At 47.1% G+C, this 27,010-nt stretch overlaps 1 protein-coding gene and 1 long non-coding RNA gene across 6 annotated transcripts in view; both read right to left on the bottom strand.

The window, feature by feature from the left end:
* Window positions 1–23,670, bottom strand: part of Gab1 (GRB2 associated binding protein 1) — a 103,791-nt gene extending 80,121 nt beyond the window's left edge. For 4 of the 5 annotated variants that reach the window (XM_070022128.1, XM_070022131.1, XM_070022130.1 and 1 more), the window contains exon 1: window positions 23,179–23,670. In XM_070022128.1, the coding sequence (XP_069878229.1) occupies window positions 23,179–23,250 (72 nt within the window). In that variant the 5' untranslated portion in view covers window positions 23,251–23,670. Of the gene's footprint in view, window positions 1–4,142; window positions 4,186–23,178 lie in introns of those variants that run through there. The other variant, XM_070022129.1, reaches the window with a different exon arrangement.
* Window positions 22,154–22,526, bottom strand: LOC138826760 (uncharacterized). The gene is made up of 3 exons (XR_011371837.1): window positions 22,508–22,526; window positions 22,257–22,325; window positions 22,154–22,165 (listed from the first exon to the last, which is right to left on the bottom strand). It is a non-coding gene; the product is annotated as an uncharacterized lncRNA (long non-coding RNA).
* Window positions 23,671–27,010: the final 3,340 nt, after the last annotated feature.

Here is a 27,010-nt window from a genome sequence, read left to right as displayed (position 1 = left end):
ACACATCTATTGAGTTTGTCAACCCACAATAGGGTGAGTTTTCATCACCATGCCCTGGATTGATTAATAGAGAGAGCAACAAGTCGGAGAATACACTGTCAATTATACAAACCACACACACAACCTCCTGCTTCCCCAGGTACCAGCTATGGCCTCCTTCCCATCTTCTCCCACTTTTGATTCCTGGAAGCATCTGGCCCTTCAGCTCTCCTAACAGGTCCCTAAGTCTAGTTTTCCCCCTACTAAGTAAAATCTATTCAATCCTTTGCTGGCTTCTGACCTGCCCACTAAACTAGTGATTTGTTACGTACTACCATCTCTTCTTCTGGAAAAGCTGGTCAGCATCCAAAGGACCCAAGCACCCATTCAGTCTAAGGCTCCAGAATCTACAAAACTGGTCCCAGCCACTTTAGGACCTTAAACCACTGGTGCTCACCTCTATTCTTTTTTTTTTTTTTTAACTCCAACACTACCACACATTGTAAGTGGACTTATGTGATTCTTTGGGGCTGTTGGCATCCGAACTTCTCTTCCTCTGTTTGGCAAAATCCTTAATCCCATGACTAACAAACGCTGGAAAACGCTACACAACTCCTTCTACAGTCATCTCTGTGAGCAAAGTGCAAGCACACATCAGGTACTGCGACCCCACCCAATAAATCCAACTGGGATCTTGAATTGCAGCAAGCCAAGTGCCCTTTCCAGAGGGAGCAGTGTGGCAGCCTGTGTCTCTTGTCACTGTGGGCTTAGGATCAGGGTGTGTGAATCAGCTGTGAGCCATTACCTGGACCAGTACAGCTGTACCATTCCTGTTTGACAAGTTTCCCTGAGAGGTTCTCAGCTTTCCCAGAGAAACTAAAGCTACCTAATAATATCTTTCACAAACTCTCTTTCGGATTAAAGTAGCCTGAGATTTCTGTTGCTTACAACTGAAAACTCTGATGGACATGCCAAGCCGGGTAACATTTTATTGCTTTTGGTCAAAGGCCACTGTGAGATTTACACAGCACACATGCCCTGCAGGGAATCATCCTGGTCGGTCAGGGAGCTCCAGAGCCTGCATCACTGCTGTCAAAGGACAGGATGAACGCATGGCCATGCTGCTCCAGCAGGGATAAGCTAAGAGGTGATTTGAGATGAGCCTGGGAATCGCAGAACTCAGGGAGGCTAAGAAAGGAGGATCTCAAGTTCCAGGCCAGCCTGAGCTATACAATGAGAATTTTGTCTAAGTCAGGGATAGTGGCCTCACGCCTGTAATCCTAGCTTCTCAGAAGCTGAGATCTGAGGATTGTGGTTCGAAGCTAGGCCGGGCAGGAAAGTTGGTGCTACCCTTACTGCTAATGAACTTATGTAAGAGCTGGAAGTGGAACTGTGGCTCAAGTGATAGAGCTCTGGCCTTGAGCAAAAAACAAAGCTCAAGACAGCACCCAGGCTCTGAGTTCAAGCCCCAGAAACAGCACACACACACACACACCCTAAATAACAAAATAATATTTATTGTTCCCTATTAGATTGACAAACTCAGCAGCCCTGTTGCCTAATTCCCTAAAAAGTATCTAGTTATGAAACAATGAAATCCCACTTCCTGCATAACTAAAGTGAGCTAATTTTTTAAAAAGAAAAGTATCTAGTTACAGGGCTGGATGATTGGCTCAAGTGGTAGAGAGGCTCACTAACAAATCATGTACTTACTTCCTGGCATGTTTGAAGGTTTCTTACTCTACAAGAAGTCCAGCTAAAAGCCTTGAAAAATTTCTGGGGTGATGCCAAAGCTGGAACTCAGGGCATCTTGCATATGTACCACTGAACTCCAACCCAGCCCAAAAGCTCCAATTGTTAATCCCCTGCTTAACGATTCCCAAAGCAACAGTGATGCCATCCATTCAGGCTAAAGAATTATCTCCTTGAGTTAGCCTGATAGAGAAATCTTAACAAAGATGTATTATTGAAGCTAAGAACAGCTCACAATCACAAAACGTAATTTCCGAAAAATGGAAATAAGCCATCATACATTATCTTTAATTAGAATTGATATTTCTCTTAGAGTAATCTGATCTGGGTCACCACAGGTAATGCATTTGATTTCTCCTGGTCACTATAACTAAATTGCCCTTATTAAGTTTTCCCTTTAGTTTCTGACCAATAACATTTGCCAGATACTTTTAAAAAGTCTTTTCAGTAAGACACAAATTGCTACAAGAAGTCACATGAATAACAAAACTTTGGCACATGAGAACATTCTTAACGGCAAGAGGCAGGATTCTGGGGAGAAACAACTTGGAAGAAAACTTTTTTTTTTTGCATGTGGAAGGGTGAGGGTTTAGGGAAAACAGCACTTACAGGAAGAAAGAGTTTCTAATTCCAGTTATATGTCCTCTTTTGTTGTTGCTGCTGCTGCTGCTACTGCTGCTAAATATCCAACTAGCATTGCTTATCCTAACCCCAATTTTGTTTCCCATTTTATCATCTGAAGGTGTCTATAAAGCCTAACACTTATTTGCTGAATGAAGGTATTTTAACCTTTAATTCAAGAACAAAGGGGCTGGGAAGGAGGTGGCTCAGTGGTAGAGCGCTTGCCTTGCATGCATGAGGCCCTGAGTTCGATTCCTCAGTACCACATAAGCAAAAAGAAAAGAGTTGGAAGTGGTGCTGTGGCTCCAGTGGTAGAGCGCTAGCCTTGAGCTGAAGAGCTGAGGGACAGTGACCAGGCCCAGAGTTCAGGCCCCACGACAGGACCCAAAAAAAAAAGAACAAAAAGTTACAGCAGGAAAAAAAAAGGGCGGGGGGAGGAGGGGGAATCCCTGGGCTTTAGCCAGACACTGGTGTCTCATACCTGTAATTCTAGCTACTCAGGAGGCTGAGATCTGGGGATCATGTCTTGAAGCAAGCCAGAGTAGGAAAAATCTGTGAGACTCCTATCTGCAATTAAGCAGCAAATGCCAGAAATGGAAGTGTGGTTGAACTAGAACATCAGCCTTAAGCAAAAGGGCTGAGGGACGGCATCCAGGCCCTGAATTCTGGAACAAAAAAAAGATAAGCTTTCATCTCAAGCAATAAACCCAAATTTAAAACAGGAAAATAATGTAAACTAAATCAGAACGCCCAATTCCTGAATTCTGCTTTTCTAACTGACCTGATCTATACAAGCCTATTCTCTTTTTTCTTTTCTTTTTCTTTTTTGTCGGTCGTGGGGCCTGAACCCTGGGCCTGGGCGCTGTCCCTCAGCTCTTCAGCTCAAGGCTAGCGCTCTACCACTTGAGCCACAGTGCCATTGCCGGCTTTTTTCTTTTTGCTTATGTGGTACTGAGGAATCGAACCCAGGGCCTCATGCATGCAAGGCAAGCACTCTACCACTGAGCCACCTTCCCAGCCCTTCTTTATTTTCTGAGAGCAGGACTTGGAGTGATGAAACCCTAAGGTTTTTGGTTTGTTTGTGCTAAACTTAGGGCCTGAGCCCTGTCTCTGAGCTTCTTTTGCTCACTGCTAGCATTCTACCACAAAAAGCCATTGACTTTTTGTAGTTCATTGGAGATAGGAGTCTCATGGACTTTCCTGCCTCGACTGGCTTTAAACTTCAACCCTCAGATCTCAGCCTCCTGAGTTAGCTAGGATTACAGGTGTGAGCCATTAATGCCAGGCAACTCTCTCATTTTTAAACCAGGATTCACCCAAAGTTATATAATCTGCCCAAGACTACATAGTTTCAGCCATTTCCTCTCCTGGTCTCTAAAACCATTATATGGAAAAAGTGCTAAAAACAAAAACAAACAAGCAGTCTGCAACCTGCCAAACCTACAGAAACGTGACTTTCCCCACCAAGATTCACTCTTAGTTTGAAATATCCTGAACGACTCAGAACATCTCAATTCAGCAAGATTGCCTGGCTGAAGGCAGAGCGCAGAGAGCAGAACAGGGTGGAGGAGCTCCTGGGTCACTTGCCTTCAGCACTGGGAACACCTGCAGAGATGAGAGACCTGGGGTGAGAAGGGGATTGGGGAGAGATTTCCTTGTCTACCACTGGACTCCCAAACTCTGGGAATGGGCTACAAGAAGGACATGCCCAGCGCTGAGCAAGCACCCAGGGCAATAGAGGTCTCGGCTCTCCCACACAGGACACTTTCAGCAAGGTAGGGGGTGGGTACCTTCAGAAGCCTGGAAGCCATGGGCAAACCTGGTACCAGGAGGCCATTCCAATGAATGTCATCATAAAGCACAGGAAAACGTCCACCAGACAGCCGGCTTCACTGGGCAGCTCCACTGGTTTCACTGTGGGCATCGATAGATGAAAATGGTTCCACTGGCTTTGTTTACTGGTTTGTCTAGGGCCATACCTCATTAGTGGACATCTTATGGGATCAGACATGGCCTGCTGGCTGTCTCGTGGAAGGGATGATCATGTGACCAGGAGTTCCTGTACTTCCATTTGCTTCCTGTTACTCAGAGAAACACGGAACTAGATGGAAGGGGAAGACTCTGGGACACCTTGACTACAGCCCTTTGGTCTGTCACTCAAGGACTGTTTAACTTCTCGTGCCATTTAAAATGTTATCACAAGCTTGAGCAGTTTATAACAAACCTACGGAACAGGACAAGCCAGTCTGGATTATACAATATGTAAATAAGCCAAGGAGCTAGGGAGGGCACCCAAGAGCAGAACAAGCTAGAACATGGACTCCAGGAGCTAAACTTACTCCACCTGAAGGCAGCTCCCATTCACATTTCCCCCATACCGTTTTTTAGTACTTAAAACATGCCAAGTACAAAAACCAAGAAAAAAGTTACAAGTGTCACCACAAAGACCAACTAGCTGGTCACTAAAATCAATCAAAGGGACAGGAAATTATGTATTTAAGTTTTATTTTGTTGTTTCCTTTTTAAAATCTGGTCTGCCTACCAAATAACTCCTATTCAGCCTGACAATATTAACGCATTCTAAAGAGATTATCAGTCTTTAGGATCTCCTTGCCTGCACACATGCTATCCGCTTCAACATGGGCCATGAGCCACAGCTCAAGTTTCACTTGCGTTGTTTTACAACCTGAATAAATTGTTTTAGTTTCATGCATATACTTGTTGGAAAAACAGATTTTATATCTACCATCTTTGTGGATGGTTAAAGACATAGTCAACAATGAGGCTGGTAACATTCTACAAGTGTTCCTATAATTCAACACACTGACCCGAAGGAGACACTCACAGATGACATCTTAAACAATTTAGAATAAAAAAAACAGCTATTGAAATGCTATTCAAAGGTACTCGGTAAACTACACTGCTCCCTGAGGCTTACAGTGGCCTACAAATTCTTCCTTTAGACAATCTGTTATAAATCAACTGCAAAAAAACAACTTATGACACCCCCCCTACAAAAAAAAAAAATTTGCACAATTAGTGAAGGGTAGACGGCAGTCATGTAGATATATGGATCCTACTATTGACACTGAAGGCCCAAAATAGAGGTGACATTTGATAACTCAAAAATTTATTATACATAAACATAGCTGACCCATATAAAAATAATGCTGGGTTTGGTTCATTATATACCAGAGCAGAGTTCTTTCCTAGAAAAGATCAAGTTTGTTGTTTCCAGTGGTCGATACTGCTTATATTTTTAAATACAGGCATTGTACACTTAAAGGACGTGCTGAATTGAAACCCTTTTGTGCAACTAAAGACAACTAATAATAGTCTTGATAAGGAATAATTAATGATAGTAATAATAAATAATAGTAAAAAGTAAGTAATAATCTTGAGAATAACTTTTGACCTAAAATGATGATGGTGGTGGTGGTGGTAGATGATGTAAAGGCGGGACGAGGCTGGTGTGAGAGCTGCGTCATCCCAAGAAGCAGGCACCAGGGCTGGGGGTGCAGCATTTGTCTAGCATGCTCGAGGTCCTCAGTCTGACCCCAGCACCACAGAAACACAATAGACTGAAACCACACCCCTGCACCACAACAGGCACAAGGGAGGGAAACAGGTTTTGAAAAAGCTCTCTGGTGATTCTGATGCTCCCAGAGCTATCTCCCCAAATAAGAACAAGAGAACTAAGCACCTGTTGTCCATCTCCACCTGAGTTCAAAGCCCAGTTCTGTACCACCAACCACCAAAACCTAGTACTTCTACCATCACCAACTCTTACCCCCACCACCACCACCACCACACACACAAAACCAACTGGGCACTGCTGGCTCATGTCTGTAATCCTGCTCAGGAGGCTAAGATCTAAGGATCGAAGTTCGAAGCCAGCCCAGGCAGAATAGTCTATGAGACTCTTATCTCCAGTTAATCACCAAAAAGCTGGAAGTGGAGCTGTGGGCTCCACTCAGGGGTAGAGTGACAGCCTCGACCAAAAATGCTAATAAGCAAGAGCAAGAGGCCCGGAGTTCAAGCCCCAGTCCTGGCACAAAACAAGCAAATAACAACCAAAACCTGTTCATGAACATATCAGAGAAGCCTTCCTTTCAACTGACTTCTCCCCTGACAATTCTAGAACCCAAAATCGCAGTCATGGTCAGTCACATGTCAATGCCAAGTCAGAAAAATACCTCTGGATGGAGAGGAAGATTTATGCAGCAACTGATGTTCCCACGATAAACCTACAAAGAGATTCTCCAGCGACGTGCAGACCGATTCCACATACAGCAAAACCAAACTCAACCAGAACACATTTCCCCAAGGTGTTTCTAAGAAATCTCCGATGGTACTTTCTTTATAAATATAAGTATATATATATATATATATATATATATATATATACACACACACACACATATATATATATATACATACATACATATATGCCTTTTTAAAAAAGTAGAAAAGATCCAAAACTTCTACAGAATTAAACAAGAAAACAGAGTGGGATTTTTTATTTTTGTTTTTATTTTTGAGGGGGAGGGGGGAAATTGAAGTACCCTCAATAGCATCCTCTCAAATCTTTCTGCTCTAAGAAAAAGAAAATTGAAAGTAAAATGATTACAGACTCCAACCTCTACACTGCTCAAAGAGTCCCACTGCTCATCGGGCAGACCTCCAAAAGACTAGCTTAGCTGGCGATGGCTCAAATACAGTTATTCAAAATATGCTAATAAGGGCAGAGTGAGGGCCACCTCCCTCCCTCCCTCCAGTCCTTCCCTCCCTCAGTAAGAACTGAACCAGTACCTGTTAAAATAGGCGTTGCCAAACACTTGCTAAGTGAGATTACTGACTGCTGGCTGAACAACTGCCAATGTAAAAGCAGCATTCAAGGGCTTTGCTCGAATGTATGTAGTATTTAAAAATGGATACAGATTTTTCGGTTGAATGTTCAAGTCACACGCACTCGCATCTTCCTCCCTGGGTGTCTCAACAAGCATGAAGGATTTACATTCTTTCCAAGTCCCTTAAAGATTCCAGCCCATATCACCAGGAAAGACTCCACACTTCTGGAAAGCATCTTCTGAAGAAATAGTGCTCATCGTGGGAAAGCAGAAATGGCCATGGTGAAGAGCATGGCACAGGTCAATGGCGGAGGACCAGGCAGAGCTGTGCCCCCGCCAGCCACGGTCTCTTTAGCCCCACGCCAATGCCTTTTGGGTACACAGCAAAATCACAAAACTGTCCTCTGTCCATATTCCAAAACCATCTCAGAATTTCCCCATCTTCTCTCCCTCCCTCCACCCCCCCCCCCAAGGCTGTCCACACACACATTCCAGACATAGCCTGAATTTCAGAGCTCAGGCCACCCGGCTTCCCTGCAGGAGCACAAGCACTGGTTCCAAAAAAAAGTCCCCAAAGTGACCCCTAAACCACCAACCCTTCCTTGTGCAGGAAACCTGGACCCAGTAACTGCCACAGACACACTGAAGGGGAGCTGGAAGGAAGGCAGAAACGGGATTACACACTTACCCGAGGTGACTCATGCTCATATGCTCAAGATTAAACAGAGCACCAGAATCAACTAGGAGGAAAGAATTTCCCCTAGGGGTCAGAAAGGGGTGTGGGGTTTCCAAGTGTGCACTCCAGTAGGCTCCTCGGTGTGGATCAGGTGAGCAAATCCCACATAATTCACTTCCTGCTCCGGTGAGGTGTGGGCCTGGGACCGTCCTGAACGGTGTCAGTCAGCACAAAGCCCCTTCCCGCTAGGCACTAGACCCTGCAGAGAACCGAGAGAGCCAGGCTGGGTCCCTTCATGGATTTCCTGCGCCAGCCCTCGCTCACACATGGTGAGAAGGTCAGTTTTGTTCTGTGGTGGCTGGTTGTGTTTTGCCTTTCTTGTTTTTAACCACAATTGAAAAGAAAAAGAGGTAAGCTGAGACGAACGTGCCAGCTGCCTCCACTCACTGCAAGGATCTGAATTTTAGAAGCCGCGCCTTCAGACAGAAGGTGGAGGGAAGGAACAGGGAACGTGTCAGGCTGGGAATGGCCCTGGAGGGGTCATCCCCAGCTTGGTTCCAGTCCTCCCTCTGTCTGGGACTCAAGGTATGATCTAGGCTTAATCAAGTTCCCTACAGGATTCACTCATCTCATTAAGAATAAAAAGAAAGCCACACAGGATAGTAGATGCCAGTAATCCCAGCACATGGAAGGCTGAGGCAGGAGGATCTATAGTTGGAGGCTAGCCTGACTGCACAGGGAGTTCAAGGCCAGCCAAGCCACAAAGTGACTCTTGTCTCAAACAAACAAATGACAAGGAGTTTTTCTTTTCTTTTCTTTTGTCATTATAAGAAGAACTGGCCTTCAGCTTCCGTGATTCTTTTTCTATTCCTGGTTGTTTCAATGAATATGACAAAGCTGAAGAAAACTTACTCTTTTAATGTTTAAGAAAACAAAAGCGATCCTATGTGAAAGTAGACAAGAATGCTAATAAAGCTTGAACTTAGCTGAAGGAGGAAAAATATTTCAATATCCACATTCTAATTTTCCTTAGTAAGAGCACGGGTTTTCAACAAGTAACTAAAATTTCAGGTTAGAGCCAGAAAGAAAGAAAAGAAAAAGGAAGGAAAGAGAAAGAGAGAGAGAGGGAGGGAGGGAGGGAAGGAGGAAGGAAGGAAGGAAGGAAGGAAGGAAGGAAGGAAGGAAGGAAGGAAGGAAGGAAGGAAGGAAGGAAGGAAGGAAAGAAGGTAGGTAGGTATCTCGTAGTTCCTTAAAGTCATTGGAACAAGCAAATAGAAGTTAAAGATTTAAATATGCTAGAAATTTTTTTAAATGTGTCCTAAAACAAAAATAGACAAATTATACAGTCATAGTATATAGTCAAATACATTATGAATTTTAGGCCAAACCATGTACATTTTCTATGCAAATACAAGTAGGTGTAAAAATATTTTTTCCAAAAAAAACTTGCTATGTATTTTAGTCACAAAATTTTTCTAAACTAAGGCATGAACTTGCACAAAGGGCCCTAACTTTGCTTCCTTGCCATCTTATAACATTCTTTTTCTATATGCTAAACAGGAAATTGTGGTTAAAATACTTCCACTGACAATTTATAGGGAGGTTTGGGGGCTTCTTTTTTAGGTTGTACTTAAAATACTTAAAAGGTATGTTCCTCCCTAAGAGCATTTAAATTTGTTTCTAGTCAGGTCAGTCAGCATTCACTGGAAAAAATCTACCACTTACATTAAACAGTATATGGATTAGTATATATCCCAGGCCAATATATAATATATATATATATTTAAGAATATTAAGCAGTTAATAAGAGTTATGCCAAGTGTGGTTTAAACACACACACACACACACACACACACACACACACACACACACACACACACACACACACACACACACACACACACACACACACACACACACACACACACACACACACACACACACACACACACACACACACAGAGCAAGGGTTAAGGTCACCTGAGAGAAGCAAGCAGGGCCTTTGCTGGCAGGGTGGAAGTCAGGCAGGAGCCCAGCCCGCCACCACTCAGGATGGATGGAAGCAGCTGACTGTGGGTGACCACCAGCCACAGTAACCACAGCCCTTCTTTTCTCTTCAGAAGCAAGTGTGATCTACTCACCAAACTCACCGGGTCTCGAGCTTCAACGAGGGGTGTGGCAGCTATTTTGCCTAATGACATTAATGGGTCCTCTACACTTAGGAAGCAGATAGGAAGATTCTTAGAGATCTGGGAGGTGGCAGATGAGCAATACTTCAGAGGCTAACGTGTTCCAGAGTAAATAAATGGAAGAGAAGGGAGGGGAAGTGGATGAGGGTCCAAGGGGAAACTGGGAAACACACCACTGTAGTGGGAAAGTTCCCCAGAGCAGCCTGATATCCTAAGTGCTGGTGGGCATGTGAACTGAATGCTTTCCTGCCGAGACAGGAGTAGACAGGCAGGTCAACAGTTTAACAAAGGCTAGAGATGAGATACCCATTATTTTTTCCTGGGTTTCCAAAATTATTTTTTATTATCGTTTGTTTTGGTCAAGTTCATACTGTAAGGAAATTGGATATAATGACTAAGTTTCCCTAAGGAAATGTTATGTCCAAAAAAAAAAAAGCTTTCTAGAATAGAGTTCAGTAGGTAAAGAGCTAGAAATAAACTTTGCTGCTGGGGTTAAGTAACCACGTCCACCTGGTTTACTTGAATAGATTTCTAAAATAGAGTCTGTCTTGGTCTCTTAAAAGAGGATTTTACATTAAACACACACACACACACACACACACACACACACACACACACACACACACAGAGTTAAGGGGGGGAAAAGGGACTTCTTTAGTCAAGCAAAATTACTTTCCCTTTTACAAATCAATCACATCTCAAAATTAACCAAAAAGTAGAGCTATCCAGATGTGTATAACACATATGATGGATGAGAGAGGGCAGAGGAATTTTGAAGTATCCCAGGAAATCTGGACTCCACTTTAATAACAAGTTTACAATCTAGTAACCAGAATAACCAGAACTTCTGGTCAAGAACTAATCCTCCTTCACCTCTCCTCTTCATCTCGATTTGGGAATGCACATTCTTTTTTTTTCTAATCGATACTGACTTAATACCTTCTTTGACTAAATAGTGTCTTGAAAGCATCTTGGTGAGGCTCAAACACTTCCTCATAGCCACACCTCTTTAAAATTTCTAACTTCTAAGTGCATGCTCTCAGAGGTGCAGATGCGTGTCAGCCTGGGTCAGAAAGCACCGCACACCTATGGTAACCATGCAGCCCTCCTCCCACAGGAGCGAAGGAAGAGGTGTCTCTCTCCTGAGTTGGGTCTTTGCTTTCCTCTACCACCTAAGGATTTACTTCTACTGGATTTTCTTTCTTCTCCTTTTTTCTTTTAGGCCTAAGTGAGGATTTCCCGAAATGTCATATGAAGACCACCGACCTCACTACCAGAAGGGTGTGAGTATGTTAAACATTGCAGGTTTCAGAACCTGCTAAGAGAAAAAGAAGGAAGGAGGGAAGGAAGAAAGAAGAGAAGGGAAGGGAAGGGGAAGGGAGGGGAGGGGAGACCAGAAGGACAAGAAAATAAGGAGAAACCTTCATTTTAGAAGGGGCTCTCAAAGCACACTTATGTTTGAGGGTCAGTATCCCAAACCAAGGGCAACAAGGACCCTGCCAGCTCTGCTCATGTTCTTTCGACCTTCTACGAGTAGAGGGTATGGTGGTAGTCCTCTCCCTTGGAACGGATGGAAAAGGCAAGGCAACTGGGTGAGTGCAAATGAACGGGAGGCGTCAGCAGAAAGGCAGACTTGTCAGCCTAGCTCTGTGGTGACTGCCAATTACAGTAGCCAGACCTGCAAGAGGACTTGATTACATGTAATTTATAAAAAAGTAAACAAGCTGGGCCAGCTTATGAACAATGAATGGTGATATTCCAGCCAAGAGGTAATAAAAAGCATGAATAAATGACTCAGCAAGCCCTCCACACACACCCCTCCCCCAGACAATAGGTTGTGCTCTAGCAAGCTAGGAAAACCAGCTGGACTTGGCCTGTAACATCCATATGTTCAACCTTCCAGAAGCTTCCGTGTTCAAATGCTCCCCACTACCTGAGTCAGGAAGGCACACGAAGAGAAACTGGAAGGAAAAGCTGTCTGCTAGACTTGGCTACAAGGGGATTCAAGGGTAGCATGATGGAAATGATGGGAAAAGGAGCCAGCTGTCTGGCTGAACAAAGGGGACCCGCTCCCGAGGGGCTGGGAAATGGAGAGAAGGAAATCAGGTTTGGGGCCAGTCCCATTTCTGACCATCAAACCCATCCTTTAATGCCATGGTGGAATGTCACCTGTCACCTTTGGGAAGAATTGCTGAATTCTTCCAGAGCTCTAGCTCACAGGAATCACAACACACTCACGCTCCTAGTATCACACAAACTCTTGCGGGTGAATGCAGCGTTCCTTAGGTCAGTTTCTTAGGAATTTTCCACAGTGCCTAAGGTCACCCCAACACAGCAGCTGGACAAATGCATTCGTCTTTCTGAGGCTAACTTTAATTTCCTGTAAGGAGTTAGACTCTTCTCAGCTATTGGGGAAGGAGTTGTATATAACTGAAAAACTGATATTTAATAGTTATTCTATTTCTTTTTTTTTGGGGGGGGGTGAGGAGGGTTGGTCGAGAGGACTGAACTCTGGGCCTGGGCGTTGTTCCTCAGCTCTTCAGCTCAATGCTAGCGCTCCACCACTTGAGCCACAGCCCCACTTGCAGCTTTTTTCTGTTTATGTGATGGTGAGGAATCGAACCCAGGGCCTCATGCATGCAAGGCAAGCACCCTACCACTGAGCCATCTTCCCAACCCTCAATAGTTATTACATTTCTAATGCAAATGATGTAAAATAAGACTGGATGAAGTTGAGTGCCAATAGCTCATGCCTGTTTTTCTAGCTATTCAGGAGGCTGAGATCTAAAGTTCATGGTTTGAAGCCAGCTTGGGTAAACAAAGCTCAGAGACTCTTTTTCTCCAATTAACCAGCAAAAAGACAGAAGTGGAGGTGTGGCTCAAATAGCAGAGAGTCAGCCTTGCGCAAAAAATGCCAAGCAATTGGAGCTGGGAAGGTGGCTCAGTGGTAGAGTGCTTGCCTTGCATGCATGAGGCCCTGGATTCGATTCCTCAGCACCACATAAGCAAAAAGAAAAAAGCCGGAAGTGGCACTGTGGCTCAAGTGGTAGAGCGCTAGCCTTGAGCTGAAGAGCTGAGGGATAGCGCCCAGGCCCAGAGTTCAGGCCCCACAACCGGACCCCCAAAAAAAAAAAAATGCCAAGCAAGAGAGCAAGGCCCTGAGTTCAGGCCCTAGTACATGGCACGAGTGCGTGCACTCATGCAAACACGCAAACACACACACACACACACACACAACTGGATGAAAAGCAAAAGACACTTAAACAATACACAGAGAAGAATGGGTTGGAAAAGGTGAACCTTTTGGAATATTGGACAAGACGATTTATCATTTTAGACTCCAAGAATTACAATTATTTGTTCATGCTAGTCAAGGTATCACACACAGTTCAGACAAGGCACAAGTACCATCTTTGTCCTCTGGAAATTAACAGTTACAATCACCAAAGGACAATACCAACACACACACATACATATACATATATACATACATACATACACACACACACATGCATTTCCTTTTTGGAGACAAATCATGGATACAGAAAAATGGATGAGGGCTGGGAATATGGCTTCGTGGTAGAGTGATTGCTAGCATACATGAAGCCCTGGGTTTGGTTCCTCGGTACCACATAAACAGAAAAAGCCAGAGTGGCACTGTGGCTCAAGTGCTAGCCTTGAGCAAAAGAAGCTCAGGGACAGTGCCCAGCCCCTGAGTTCAAGACCCAGGACTAGCGAAAAAGAAAAAAGAAAAAAAATGGATGAGGCTCACATGTTTCTCCTGTTTGAAGCATTATGCATTGATAAATTTGAGCCATATTTGATTCCTTATAGAAAAATAAGAAAAAAACCTGTCCACTTGACACAGTATAATTTTGTGTACTTTTGTTGGGAGATAAACGCTTCCGTGAAGATGAGTCAGATTTTGTATCACATCACTAGGAATAAATTACCTTCCCTAATATTTTGGACTCTTACCATTTGGCTTTTTCTCAGCACTTCAAACATTTAAACTTGCAACTGTCAGGGAGAACTCGTCAAATCCAGAGGCTCACACATAACTTTGGGGTCAATTAGAACTTCGCCAGAGGGTAAGGGGTTCAAATACCTCCCTAAAAGAATGAGGTCAGCTTTCTTCACCAAGCCCTACCCAACACCATTGGAATGTAAAATATGGAAGGTGGCATTTTACCAAGGCTCCTCTTCCAAAAGTTAAAGATGAAAGCTCTTCCCCAGCCATCATTAAGGGTCATCCCTCCAACCAGAAACATTTTATCTTGGCGCCCTAAGCACTGCGGGCATGTGTTACAGATTGGAGCTGAGAACACACAGCAGGCATTTAATTCTTTAATCAGATAGTCACGTCAGGGAGGAGTTCTGATATTCACAAAGTGGCCTAACCACATTTCCCAATACAGCAGTAACCAAGAACTTCATTTCAGTAGAGGAAAACAATCCTCATGCTATTCCCTATCACCACATGGAAGAACACAGGGATCTGCAGGGTAGAACACTTTCTCCAACTTATTAAAGTTAACAAACAATTTTATAGCAACAAGCAAAATCGGTACATTAAGTACAATTAAAAAAATAACAAAAAAAATAACAAAACTTCTCCTAATGCTATCACCTTACATGTCCATGTCAGAGAAGACAGAACATGCCAGGCATCTGTGGCTCACACCTGTAATCCTAGCTATTCAAGAAGCTGAGATTTGAGAATCACAGTTCACAGCTCCCATGGGCAAGAGAGTCTGCCAGACCCTTATCTCCAATTAACTATCAAAAAGCTAGAAATGGAGCTGAAACTCAAGAGCCAGCCTTGAGCAAAAACCTAAAGGCAGACCCAAGTCTTAAGTTCAAGCCCTAGTACTGGCACCAAAAAAAAAAAAAAAAAAAAGGATAGAACATCCTGACTAAAATTGAATTCACTTGCTTATCTCATGCCATTACTAAGCAGTAATGGCAAATGGAACTTAACCAGGCATTAAGAAAGTAAGGAAACAAAACCTAGGTATGAGATGGCATTTTCTCTGTTCTTTTGACCCAGACAACTCCTAACTCTGTCCTCTGAGGAAAAGGAATTGTGATGCCACTAAAGTAGATCTTATAACAAAAAAAAAAAAAAAAAAACTACACTACATGAGTTAAAGCAAAATAAAGTGTAAAAAGTGGAAAGGAAAAACAATGAACAGGATAGCTAAAGTTTAGTATTTTTCTTAGGGGAAAACAAAGACCTTTACATGGGGGGGGGGGGAAGCTTGGACTCTCAGTATATTGTTTTGAATTCACAGAACAATGTGGTTTATTTTCCTCCCCTCTAGGCCATTTTTTTTTAGAACATATAACTTAAGAGAATTATCTAGGTCAAGTGTGAATTTAAAGTTAAAAAGCAGGGGAAACGGACAGGAAAAGAAAAAAAGACAACATCGTAAGAAAAACCCTTGGTCAATTGAGAATTCTTTCCAGGGTAGAAAACAGGAAAGAAAGCTCAGCTTAGAAATGCAATCATGTTTCTGAAATACACACAGAGCGATAAGAAAAGGCTAATTAAATGTTAGGAAAAGTTTAAGGTAACTCACATTTCTTTTCTAAAGCTCTGCTCCTTTTCAAGCTCCTACAACTTCCACCTTCCCGGGCTCAGTATGGGGTGAAAGCAGCTTCTGCTAAACCAACCACATGGAAACTTTTTGCTCTAGATAATACTGCGGGACAGGCCTTGGCAGCTACAAGTTGTAATCAGAAGGCTTCAAGAGCTAAAGTAAGAGAGATAAGGACCAAATATGCATTACAAGGCACACTCTTAACTCTTCTTTCCACAAACAGGCAGTTAGAGGATCAGAGCCTACAAGACACTGCCTATCCAGCTGGCCAGGAGAATTTTACAATGAGGATTATTTTTTTTTTTGTTTCCTTACTTGTTATTATAAAGGGGATATATAGAGGGATTACAGTTACATAATCAGGTAAAGAGTACATTTCTTTTCCAATGTTACCCCTTCCCTCCTTCTCTCCTAGTCTTTCCCTCCCATTCCCACCTACAAGTTGTAGAGTTCATTTTCACCACTGCTGCATTTGTTCACCTTTTGTCAACTAGGGATTTTTTTTTTTTTCCATTTTGTTTTGCTCAGCATAGAGTTGCTTGAAATACAGAAGACTTAGCTGGGTGCTGATGGCTCAAACCTATAATCCTAGCTACTCAGGAGGCAGAGACTAAGGATCACAGGTCCCAAGTCTGTGAGATTCTTATTTCCAATAAACTACTCAAAAATGCTGGAAGTGGAGCTGTGGCCTAAGTGGTAGAGAGCTTGCCTTGAGCAAAGGAAGCTCAGAGAGAGCATCTAGACGCAGAGTTCAAGCCCCAGGACTGACAAAAAAAAAAAAAAACACCAACAACAGACAAACAGTAAAGGCATTCTTGTATTGTTTCAGGTACATGTGTATATACACCTGGAATGGTCAAAAACTTCTAGCTCCTAAAATGACTCTTCCTAGCAATTCTATTGGCCAAAATCACTACCTATAAGTCATTTAAGGCTCCTGAAGCCATCAGGTTGGCAATAGCAGAGGCCAATTGTTTATTTATTTATTTTATGGTGGTTCTGGAGCTTGAACACAGGGCCTGGGAACTGGCCCTTAGCTTTTTTGCTCAAGGCTAGCATTCTACCACTTGAGCCAAAGCTCCACTTCAGCTTTTTGGTGGGTCACTGGAGATAAGTCTCATGGCCTTTTCTGCCCAGGCTGGCTTAGAACCATGATTCTCAGATCTCAGCCTCCTGAGAAGCTAGAATTACAGGTATAAGCCTTCAGTGCCCAGTTTTTATTTAATAAACATGGAAATCCACTATCATGAGTCACTTTCCCTTATAGTAATCTAAAGTATAATGTTCATTTATTTATCCAGGAGGGAAAAACAGAGACACTTGTAAGTTTTCTGAATTTAACTGAGATAAAAAGGAGTCCCAGAAATGTTGTGACTTCAATCCAAGTTCAAATGGTAACCACTGTTTGGAAATCGCCATGATGATGGCAGGAATGTGAAATGAGCTGAAGCCCCCCATCAGCAGTCAGGAAGAGTTTAATGGGACCCTGTGGCATTATTCTCTTCCCTCCCACTAGGGCTGGCGCTCACACAGCTGGGCATTAAGATGGCTTCCAAGGTCCAGAATCAGCCGCTGGCCCAAGGCAGCACTGGCCCTGGGGCTGGAACTCAAGAGGCAAATGAATCAAAGGCTCTTTCATTCCTCCTCCACCGGGGCATGCTCCCTCTCTGCTGTTACTTAACTGCTTGCCAAACGAATTATGTCGCTCCAAACAGACATAAAGAAATCTTAAATAACACGTATCACTTGGGGGGGGGGGGGGGGGGGGGGGTGTGTGTGTGTGTGTGTGTGTGTGTGTGTGTGTGTGTGTGTGTGTGTGTGTGTGTGTGTGTGTGTGTGTGTGTGTGTGTGTGTGTGTGTGTGTGTGTGTGTGTGTGTGTGTGTGTGTGTGTGTGTGTGTGTGTGCGCGCGCGCGCGCGCGCGCGCGCGCCAGTCCTGACACCAGGATCTGCATGCTGTCCCTTAGCTTTTCCCACTCAAGGCTGGTACTCTATCTACCATTTGAGCCACACCTGGCTTTCAGCTGGTTAACTGAAAATAAGAGTCTCACAGACTTTCCTGCCCAGGCTGACTTCAAACTGAAAATCCTCAGATCTTAGCCTCCTGAGTAGCTAGGATTCATAGGCCACTGGCAGCAAGCTGTGCTTTGGAATCTTACTAAGTCCAGGTGACCAACCAGTGTATTCTGTTTGCTTGTAGCTTTGAGGCCCATCAAGTGAGTTAGATCACTGCAGAAACAAAACCTTTCCAAACCAGAAGTTACAGCTGACATCCAAACTCCATGAGTGAAACTTACGGGTCGGAAGGCATTTCCTTTTCTCCTTTTCCCTTTAAATCCAACTTGCCCTTAGGACTTTTGCTATTGTGGGGCTTTACCATAATGCTTCCAAATTCACTGGTGAAGTAAGTACCCTTGCCGCTGTCCCCCTGCTCACCCCCCCCACCCCCGTCCTTCCCTTCCCTTCCCATTCTGAACTCAGCAATTACAGCCCATTTATCATTTTTTACAAGTTCTTGTAAAGTTTTTGGTGGTCTTTTTTTTTGTTGTTGTTTAATATTTATAGTTCACAGCTTGTCCTCTCAAAATGACAACTCCTTGAGGGCAGGCAGCCCACTACACTCCACACATAGAAGGTTACAACTGCTCCTGAGACACCTGTTTTGTTTATTTACTCAACCAACAGATGTCTGCTGAACTTCTACTCAGAGCTAGGTACTTGCTCTGGGTGCTGGAGAGACAGCACTTAGCACAGGGGAACCACAGCTGCTGCAGGCCCAGAGCTGTCTAAAAGCAGCATTGCAGGGTCCTCAAGGAACGCCTAACACACTTGCTAAACCACTGCAGATGAATAGCACAGTAGATATGCATTCCCAATACAAGCCAGTTAAAAAAAAAAAAAAAAAATTAGGCTGAGAATGTGGCCTAGTGGTAGAGTGCTTGCCTAGCGTGCATGAAGCCCCAGGTTCCATTCCTCAGTACCACATACACAGAAAAAGCCGGAAGTGGCGCTGTGGCTCAACTGGTAAGAGTGCTAGCCTTGAGCAAAAGAAGCTCAGAGACAGTGCCCAGGCCCTGAGTTCAATCCCTAGGACTAGCAACAAAAGAAAAATAAATACATTTTAGCCAGGCACCAGTGGTTCACCGTGTGGAATTCTACCTACTCAGAAGGCCTGAGATCTGAGGATCACAGTTCAAAGCCAGCCTAAATAGAAAGTCCGTAAGACAATTTACCACCAAAATGCCAGAAGGAGAGCTGTGACCCAAGTAGTACAGCACTAGATTTGAGCAAATGAAGTAAATAAAGCCCTAGGACTGGCACAAAAAGCATAACTGCTACCCTGAAGAGTAACTATCCAAACTTCTAGTCTGCCCTGACCATGTTAGTCTCGGAGGTCAAGGTGCTGGAGGCCAGGTGGCTAGCTGAATCTGGTTGGATAAAGATAGCTGCCAGAGTGACAGCCAGACAATATCTAACTTTCCCATTATCTCATCCACATGCTAAATGGCACACCCTCCAGCAGGGAGATGACTGACAGTTACCATGGCGACAACTGGAAAGCACCATAAAAGGAATGGACATGTCATTCCTCCACTTTATTCACCCCTCCTCCTCCATCTCTTTCACTCTACAACACAGCAGCCCACCCCACAAGAGTTGTCAAGTTGAGCCGCCAGGTCTTTTCCCACTTCTGTACTCGGCCCTTCTTCACTACTCTGCTGGTATCGTCTTGTTATTGCTTCTGAGAGGGAGAAAGGGCCAGACCAGTGGCAAAAATTGGTGACAAAGAGATAGCTACACCTTCCAACTGTGTTGGGGGGGGGGGCATGCACACATACCAGTCCTGGGGCTTGAACTCAGGGCCTCGGTGCTGTCCCTTAGTTTTTTCACTCAAGGCTGGTGTTCTACCATTTGAGCCACAGATCCATTTCCAGCTTTTTGCTGGTAATTAGAGATAAGAGTCTCATGGACATTCCTGCCTGGGCTGGCTTTCAACCATGATCTTCAGATCTCAGCCTCCTGAATAGGTAGCATCACAGGCCTAAGCCCCCGGCACCCTGCTGAGATACGCCTGCCTTCCAATTGGTAATTTTCACTATTCAAAAGACAACAATCCCATTTAGAGATTCAGCAAGTTTTACATGGAGAGCTTCGAATTTATCATTAAACCCAGGCACAACAAAAGAATTACCTATCATTAACTACTATAAAGGCTTAATGTAATTGCTAGTTAAAAGATGTTCAAGAACAGAAACAATGGTCCCGTCTGTCATACTTGAAAAGGGAAAGGGGAAAACATCAGAAATCTGAATGGAATGTTTACGAACACGAGGGAAACGAGAAACATTTTCTCCAACCGAGTAATTACATTCCTTCATAATTGCAATACTACAAGCTTCAGAATCTGTCCGTTGCTACTGGTGATACTGACGAGGCAGAAAGAGATTCCAGAAATCAGTGGAAACTTCATGGGGCTTGGCTTCAGGCTTAGCAAGGGTCTTGACTTGTCCTTGAGCCAAAAAGATGCAGACGCGCCCGTGGCTAGCCTCCTCTTCCCATGCCACACGTCAGCTGCTCACCCAGTGGGTGAGGCTAGCTCTGGTTCCATGCCCATTTCCAGAACCAAGAGTGTACGGTTCACAAAGTCCGGGCAAGAACGGCCCGATTCACTGACAGGTGCAGAGCAGAGGGAGTGCAAGCCAGGCTACTGATGACCTGCCCCAGTGCTGGCTGTCAGCCCGCTGTCCCCTCCTGCCACCTCGCCTGGCCTCACAGGCAGGCTCCCCTGCTGGGATGCCACACCTGCCCAGTGCTGGCGGCCAGGCCCTGCAGGAGCCCTGCTCGGTGCCCCCCACCCTGCGGCGCTCTTATGGAGGCCCACCTGGCCTTTGTTTCAAGATTGACATTTTATTTTAGCGAAAGTTCCTATTCTTGATGAAATCAACATGCCTTCTTTAAGTAACCCTTCAGACATCAGAACACCTACTAATATTCATTATTGGTTAAATGGAGAGCAGAGTCTCACCAACTTTGGTGTCCTGGCTGGCTTCAAAGGGCAATCTTCAGAACTCAGCCTCCTGAGTAGTGAGGATTACAGACCTGAGCCATGAGGCCAGGCTCAGAAAAAGGATTTAGAAGAACGCAAATTGGGCTGGAAGATGGCTCAGTGGTAATGTGATTGCCTAGCATGCCTGAGGCCCTGGGTTCAATTCCTCAGCACCACATAAGCAGAAAAAGCCAGAAGTGGCACTATAGCTCAAGTGGTAGAGCGCTAGTCTAGAGTTGAATAGTTCAGGACCCATGACCGACAAAAAAAAAAAAAAAAAAAGAATGAAATCCTTCTCACGTTCATTGTCTTCTGCCACTTCCCTGCCCTGGGAAGTTCAAGACAACTGACCTTGAGGAAAGCAGTAAACATGGCCGCTGTAAGTGGAATTCATCTGCGAGCTGGAAGTTGAGATGACTTCAAAGATACAACTAAAGTAACTTTTTTAGTCACCTGCAGGCCAGTACAATCATGCCAATCGGTATTTAGCATACTCTACTATACTCTAAATCAAAACAAACTGTCCAAGTAGCCTGGGCAACACATTTCCAGCAAAGTCTTGGAGTTCAAACACCCTGAAGTCTCATTTAGCAATTATAGTAATCAAGCACCCAGGACAGCTTTTCCCATGAATTCACACACAAAAAACCATTATCAAGAGTGGGGGTGGAGGTAAAATCTTTTGTGTGTGCGCTAGTACTGGGGCTTGAACTCAGGCCTTGCAACTCTCCCCCAGCTTTTCAGCTCAAGGCTGGTGCTCTATACCACAGGAGCTATATAACCCCACCTCCGGTTTCTGGTGGTTAATAGTGGGTGAGTCTCATCAGTATTTTTTTTGGGTCCAGTCGTGAGCCTGAACTTTGGGCCTGGGCGCTAGCTATCTCTCAGCTCTTCAGCTCAAGGCTAATAAGCTACCACTTGAGCCATAGCACCACTTCTGGCTTTTTTTTTCCCAGGGCCTCAGGCATGCAAGGCAAGTGCTCTACCACTGAGCCACCTTCCCAGCCCCTTCATCAGTATTTTTGCCCTGGCTGACTTTGAACTGCCTTCCTCAGACCTTATCCTCCTAAGTCATAATACCATCTTTTTTTGTATGAGCCAAAAGTATGTGAAAGAATTCATTCAACTTCCATTATCATTTTTATCTAGCTAGCAAATACATTATTCTACCCCCCACACACACACACACCAAACCCAATCACTTATCTAAGAGTAAATGCTTTGTTTTCCTTCTCACGCACATACAATTGTCTTCTTCTTGGAACTAAGAGCTGGGAATAAAACTGGCACTTTAAATTTTCTTTTTTTTGGACTCTTAATATATTCACGAGGGCAGTCATTTGGGCAAACTCTGCCAGATGGACAGACAGGATCTGGAAGGTCTGAAGAGCTCTGGAGAGACTTTATGGTGAGTGGCATGAGGTCCTCCAATCCAGTCTCTCATCCATCCTGGCAGAGAGGCAGCCGGTGAGTTGTCAGGGAAGTTAAACATCGCTGCCAGCCTCTGGGATGCAAACAAACAGCGACTAACAGGTTTCACCTGAGCTCAGCACGGGGCGCAGATGCTCTTCCACAAGACACAGGTTGCACTAACACGGGTGGCGCGCGTCTGTTAAGGAGGGGAGGGGTGCGTCGGGAACGCCGCTCACTGGCAAGGCGCCGGCAGCAGCCGCAGTGTCGTTTCTTCCCGGGCTGCGGGCCGCCATGGGGGAGGGACCGTGGCTCCCCGAGGCGCCACATTTCCACTGGAGTGAGGTTGGTGCTTTCAAAGACCATCCTCCTTTTCCTTACCCGCGAATTCAAAGTGATCTTGCACACGCACGCGGGGTCTGGTGGCGATGCCACGCGTGGCCACTTCGGCCTCTCCGGTGCCCCGGGAAAGGATGGCGACCCTGAGAAATGTCCGCTGGCCTGTGGGGCCGGCTGGGGCCGGGCTGGACGGCGCGTCCAAGGCTGCCCAACCCCCGGGCGCCTTCCCCTTCTAACCAGGCCTCCGGGCCCAACGCCAAGGCCCCTCTATCCAGAACCCCGCGAAGCAGGGCGCGGTAGAACCTCTCCACACACACACACACCCAATTTTTGCGCGCGCGCGCCGGAGATGATCCCTCCACGACCCACGTCCCGGGCGCGCGGACCCAAGGGAGGACTGGTGAGGCGTGCCCGTGCCCACGGGCTCCATCTCCCCTCGGAGGCAGAGCGAGGCAAAGACGGGGGACGGCTGCGCCCCAGCCCGGCACCAATCCGACAGCAGGCGCGGGGCCAGCGGGAACCTGGCTGTGCCACGGGGCGCCGCCGCGGCCCCGCGCCCAGGCCGTCCGGAGTCCAGGCCGAGCGGGAGCGCCCCGCGCGGGGTCCCCAGGCTGCCCGGGAAGGCCGGGCCACCCCCACCCCCTCGGCCGGGCTCCGTGGAGGCCCCCACCCCACCCCACCCCACCCCGTGCCGGCCGGATGGATCTACTTACATAACGCTTCAACTTTTTCTCCGGGGGCGACTTGCGGAGCCATCCCGAGCAGACCACCTCGCCGCCGCTCATGGCGCGCGCAGGTCGGGCTCCGGCCCGGGCGGCCGGGGTGGCGGTGGGCGCCGTGGAACGGAGGAGCGAGGACCTCGCGGATCCCCGACGGCGCGCGCCGCCGCGGAGCCCGGGGCGGGGCGGGGGGTTCGCCCGCCGGCCTCGGTTCACAGCGGCCGCCCGGGCGGCGCGGGGTCTCCGCGGGACGCGGTCCGGGCCCGGCGCTCCGCCCCCTAGGGACGGGACCTCCCGAGAGCGCTGCCCCGGGGCGGTCACGCACACCCGGGCCACACGCACAATGCCCCGCTCCGGCTCTCCCGTGCTCGTTCCCGCTGTCGGTGCGCCCGGCGCGGTCGTCTCCTTTCCTCTCCCCGGGGAGGGCGGGTCGCTGCTCCGCGGGGCCCTGGGAAGCCGCGAAGCCTTGGCGGGCGGCGGGCGGCGGGCGGCGGGCGCAGGGCCGGTCCCGGGCCGCCGCGGGAGTCGGCGCGAGGCGCGCGGAGGTCGCAGGTCGGCCGGAGGGTGGGTCCGCGGCCGGGGCCGCGGGGAGGGCGGGGAGCGCGCGGCTCGGGGCGCCGGGCGGCTCCGCGCGGCTCGGCTCGGCTCCGGGGTGGGATCCCACAGTCCCGTCCCCCAGCCCGGGGCGCGCGGCGGGGGTCTGCTCAGCCCCGCCCCGGCTCCCGACGCCTGCTTCGGCCGCCGCGGGCCCCGCTTCCTCCCTCTCCGGCGGCCCGGCCCGCGGTCGGGCTGGCTCGGCTTCGCCCAGACTTTCCCCGAAACTCCGCCGGAGCGCGCTTCCAGCCAAAACAACAAGGGCCGGGAGGAGGGCGGCGCGGGGAGGGCGGGAGCGAGCGAGGGAGGGGGCCGGGCGCCGTCCCAGAGGCACCCTGGGATGTGTAGTCCGGGCTCGGGAGCGGGGTCGCCGCCGGCCCGCCGCCCCCCCGCCGCCGGCCGAGGCCTCCGGGGGCGCCGGGCGCGGGGCGGGCGGGGCGCGCGGCCCCCGCCGGCCCGGCCCGGCGGTGCCATCTTGGGCTCCGCGCGGTGTGGGTTCGCGGTCCGCTCGGGGGCTGGGGGGCTGGGGGGGGGGGGGGTGTTTGTTGTCTTTTTCCTACTTGACAGCCCGGAGAAGAAAGTGGCCCGGAGGGAAGCCGGGCTTCGGCCGGCCCCGCCGCGGGCCCCTCCGTGGGGCAGGAGGGTGCCGTCGGGGCGCTCCGCGGGCGCGCGAAACCCAGCCCTGGACGTGTCGGCTGGCCGCGCGCCCCGGGGCCGCTCTCGTTCCCTTCGTCCACCATGACACCGAGATCTGGAGTGGAGAAAGCTCTAGAAGGTGAAGGACACGCAGACACGAGTGCGGGAGACGCGAAGCGATGCGTGAGCGCCGCCTCCCCCCCCCCCCCCCCGCACAGGCGTGCTCGGGACCCGCACGGCCCGGGCTAGACCTGGCTCAGCTTGGAGGAACTTTCCCCGCCGACACCTGCGGCCCCGCGGCTGGAGGCCAAGGTCTGAGGATCATGGTTCGAAGCCAGCCTGAGCAAAACGTGGAGCTGTGGCTCAAGTGACCGGCCTTGAGTGAACGAGCTAAGGGTCAGAAATCAGGCCCTGGGTTACTAGGACAGACAGAGACAGAGGGACAGAGAGACAGACAGAGACTATATCCCTGTGTATAAGGTGCCACTCCTACTCTGGTCCTAAAGTCCTGTCAAAATGGAACGCTGTAATGTCTCTTCTGCACTCTAGCTTTTGGCAGTTCTGGTGTATTTTTCTTCATTTCAAGTAAGACGTTCAGTTATCACATTTCTCCGTAAGAAATCTTCATGATTCCTGTCTTCCAGCTGTCTTTGCTTTAGACCCATATTTTCCTCTACAAAGATTGCGGTTGAGGTGAGGTTGAAGACAGTCTCTGTGAATACACACACAGTATTTTAGAAAGTTTACCGTTATTTTTACAGTACAGGCCACTTTTTAGCTCATCTGTTAAATCACAATTTGCATCTCTAGAAATTAAAAAGTATGCCCGAAAAAGCTGTGGCACAGGAGAATCTTAAGTTGTATTCACATAGCAAATGTTAACAGAATGCTACTCCCTGAGGAGGATCTGGGGTACAACAGGGACTTAGTCCTGCTTTCCTCTGTCCTGGAGAAAACTGTTTCACAGATAATTAACCCTACAATGTCTAGAATTTAGATGATAAATGCTGTGGAGAAAAAGTCTTGTTGGTCATATAATAGACGATTCACCTGTCCTAATCCCCATGCAAGTGAGTAGCAAGGATGGGTTGGAAAAGATTCCCGTGAAGAAAGGACTTTAAACTGAGCTCCTCAAGGTACTCAGAACCTGGCCTGGCCTGGAAAAGAATATTCCACACCAAAAATAAATAAGTAGCCTACTATTATACAGATTCTCAGGCTTGAAGGCACACGTCAAAGGACTGGAATGAACACAGTCATGAAGTAAGCAAGTGAGGAATGTCATTATTGAGACAGATTACAGATGCAGGCAAAGAGCCACTTGGAAATCCTCTTGAGTTTACACTTTTCCTTACAGCCAAGACCTGTTGTCTCCTGTGATCTTCCCATCATCCAAAGGCCGCGCCTTGTTGTACCTTACTGTGTACCTCCAACACTCCATTTTAGTTCCACTTTAACAGCACAACTTCCCACGTGGTCAGTTGCTCTCTGTGCATTCATGTCAGGTTATCTGCTGATATTCCTAATTGTGCTTGCCATAGTCATCAGTTGTTGGATGCTTGGATTGTTCCCAAGTGTTTGCTGTTATGAGTAATGCCTACAATGACTCGGGAGCCTCCTGCACGTTTACCACATTCCCAAACCCTCCTCCTCTCCCATCCACTCCCTTTTCTTATAGTTTCCTTAAGGAAACCAGGTGCTCAGACCGGCCTCCTTGAGCCTATTGCTATCATACATGCAAACCTACCTGCCATTCTGCTGCTGCTGCTGCTGCTGCTGCTGCTGCTGCTGCTCTACCACCTCCTCCTCCTCCTCCTCCTCCTCCTCCTCGCAGATAGAAGACATTAATTAACCTGGTTCCTATCAGAGGCCCATTGCTCCAGGCACCATCTCAAGAACCCCCCTCACCCTATGAACTGTCTCTCTATAACTATTGTAGTCTCAATGTAATCCTTTTTTTTTAACCACCCTTTGTATGTGTTCTAATAACACTTTATAAAAACTAGTTGTGATCAGGCATGATAGGGCACACCTGTGATACTACCTACTCGGGAGAAAGAGGCAGGAAGGTTGGATGTAAGGCCAGGCTGAGTGCTGGTAGCAGTTAGATTTTCTCAGAAACAGAAGCTGGATGCACACCCATAGTCCTAGCTGCTTGTGAGGCTGAGATACATGGAAAATGGTGGTTTGAGGCCAGCACAGGCAAAATGTTTTCAAGACCCCATCCCAACTAGTCTACTATTCTACTAGTGTACATCTGTCATCCAGCTCTACGGGCAGCAGAAATCAGAGGATAGAGGCCCAGGCTGGCCCTGGACAAAAAGCAAGACTCTATTGAAAAGAATAATGAAAGCAAAAAGGGTCAGATGTGTGACTCCAGTGGTAGAGCACTAGCAGACCAGAGGCCTGGATTAAATCCTCAGTGATAGAAAGGAAGTGAAAAGTGATGAGCCAGATTTAGTCAAAAACTACACAAACTTCTCAGATGTTGCCCTATACCACCATGATCCAGTTGGGTTTATATTCACACATATATGTGTACCCCCACAAATACACAAATGCACATATACACTATGTCCTTTTTTAATGGAAATGA

The sequence above is a fragment of the Dipodomys merriami genome, unplaced genomic scaffold (genome assembly GCF_024711535.1).
Source record: "Dipodomys merriami isolate MVZ:Mamm:240054 unplaced genomic scaffold, mDipMer1.0.p SCAF_15, whole genome shotgun sequence".
NCBI classification, from domain to species: Eukaryota; Metazoa; Chordata; class Mammalia; order Rodentia; family Heteromyidae; genus Dipodomys; species Dipodomys merriami.
The sequence above is the reverse complement of the archived record's forward strand: the minus strand, read 5'-3'. Positions and strand labels throughout refer to the sequence as shown.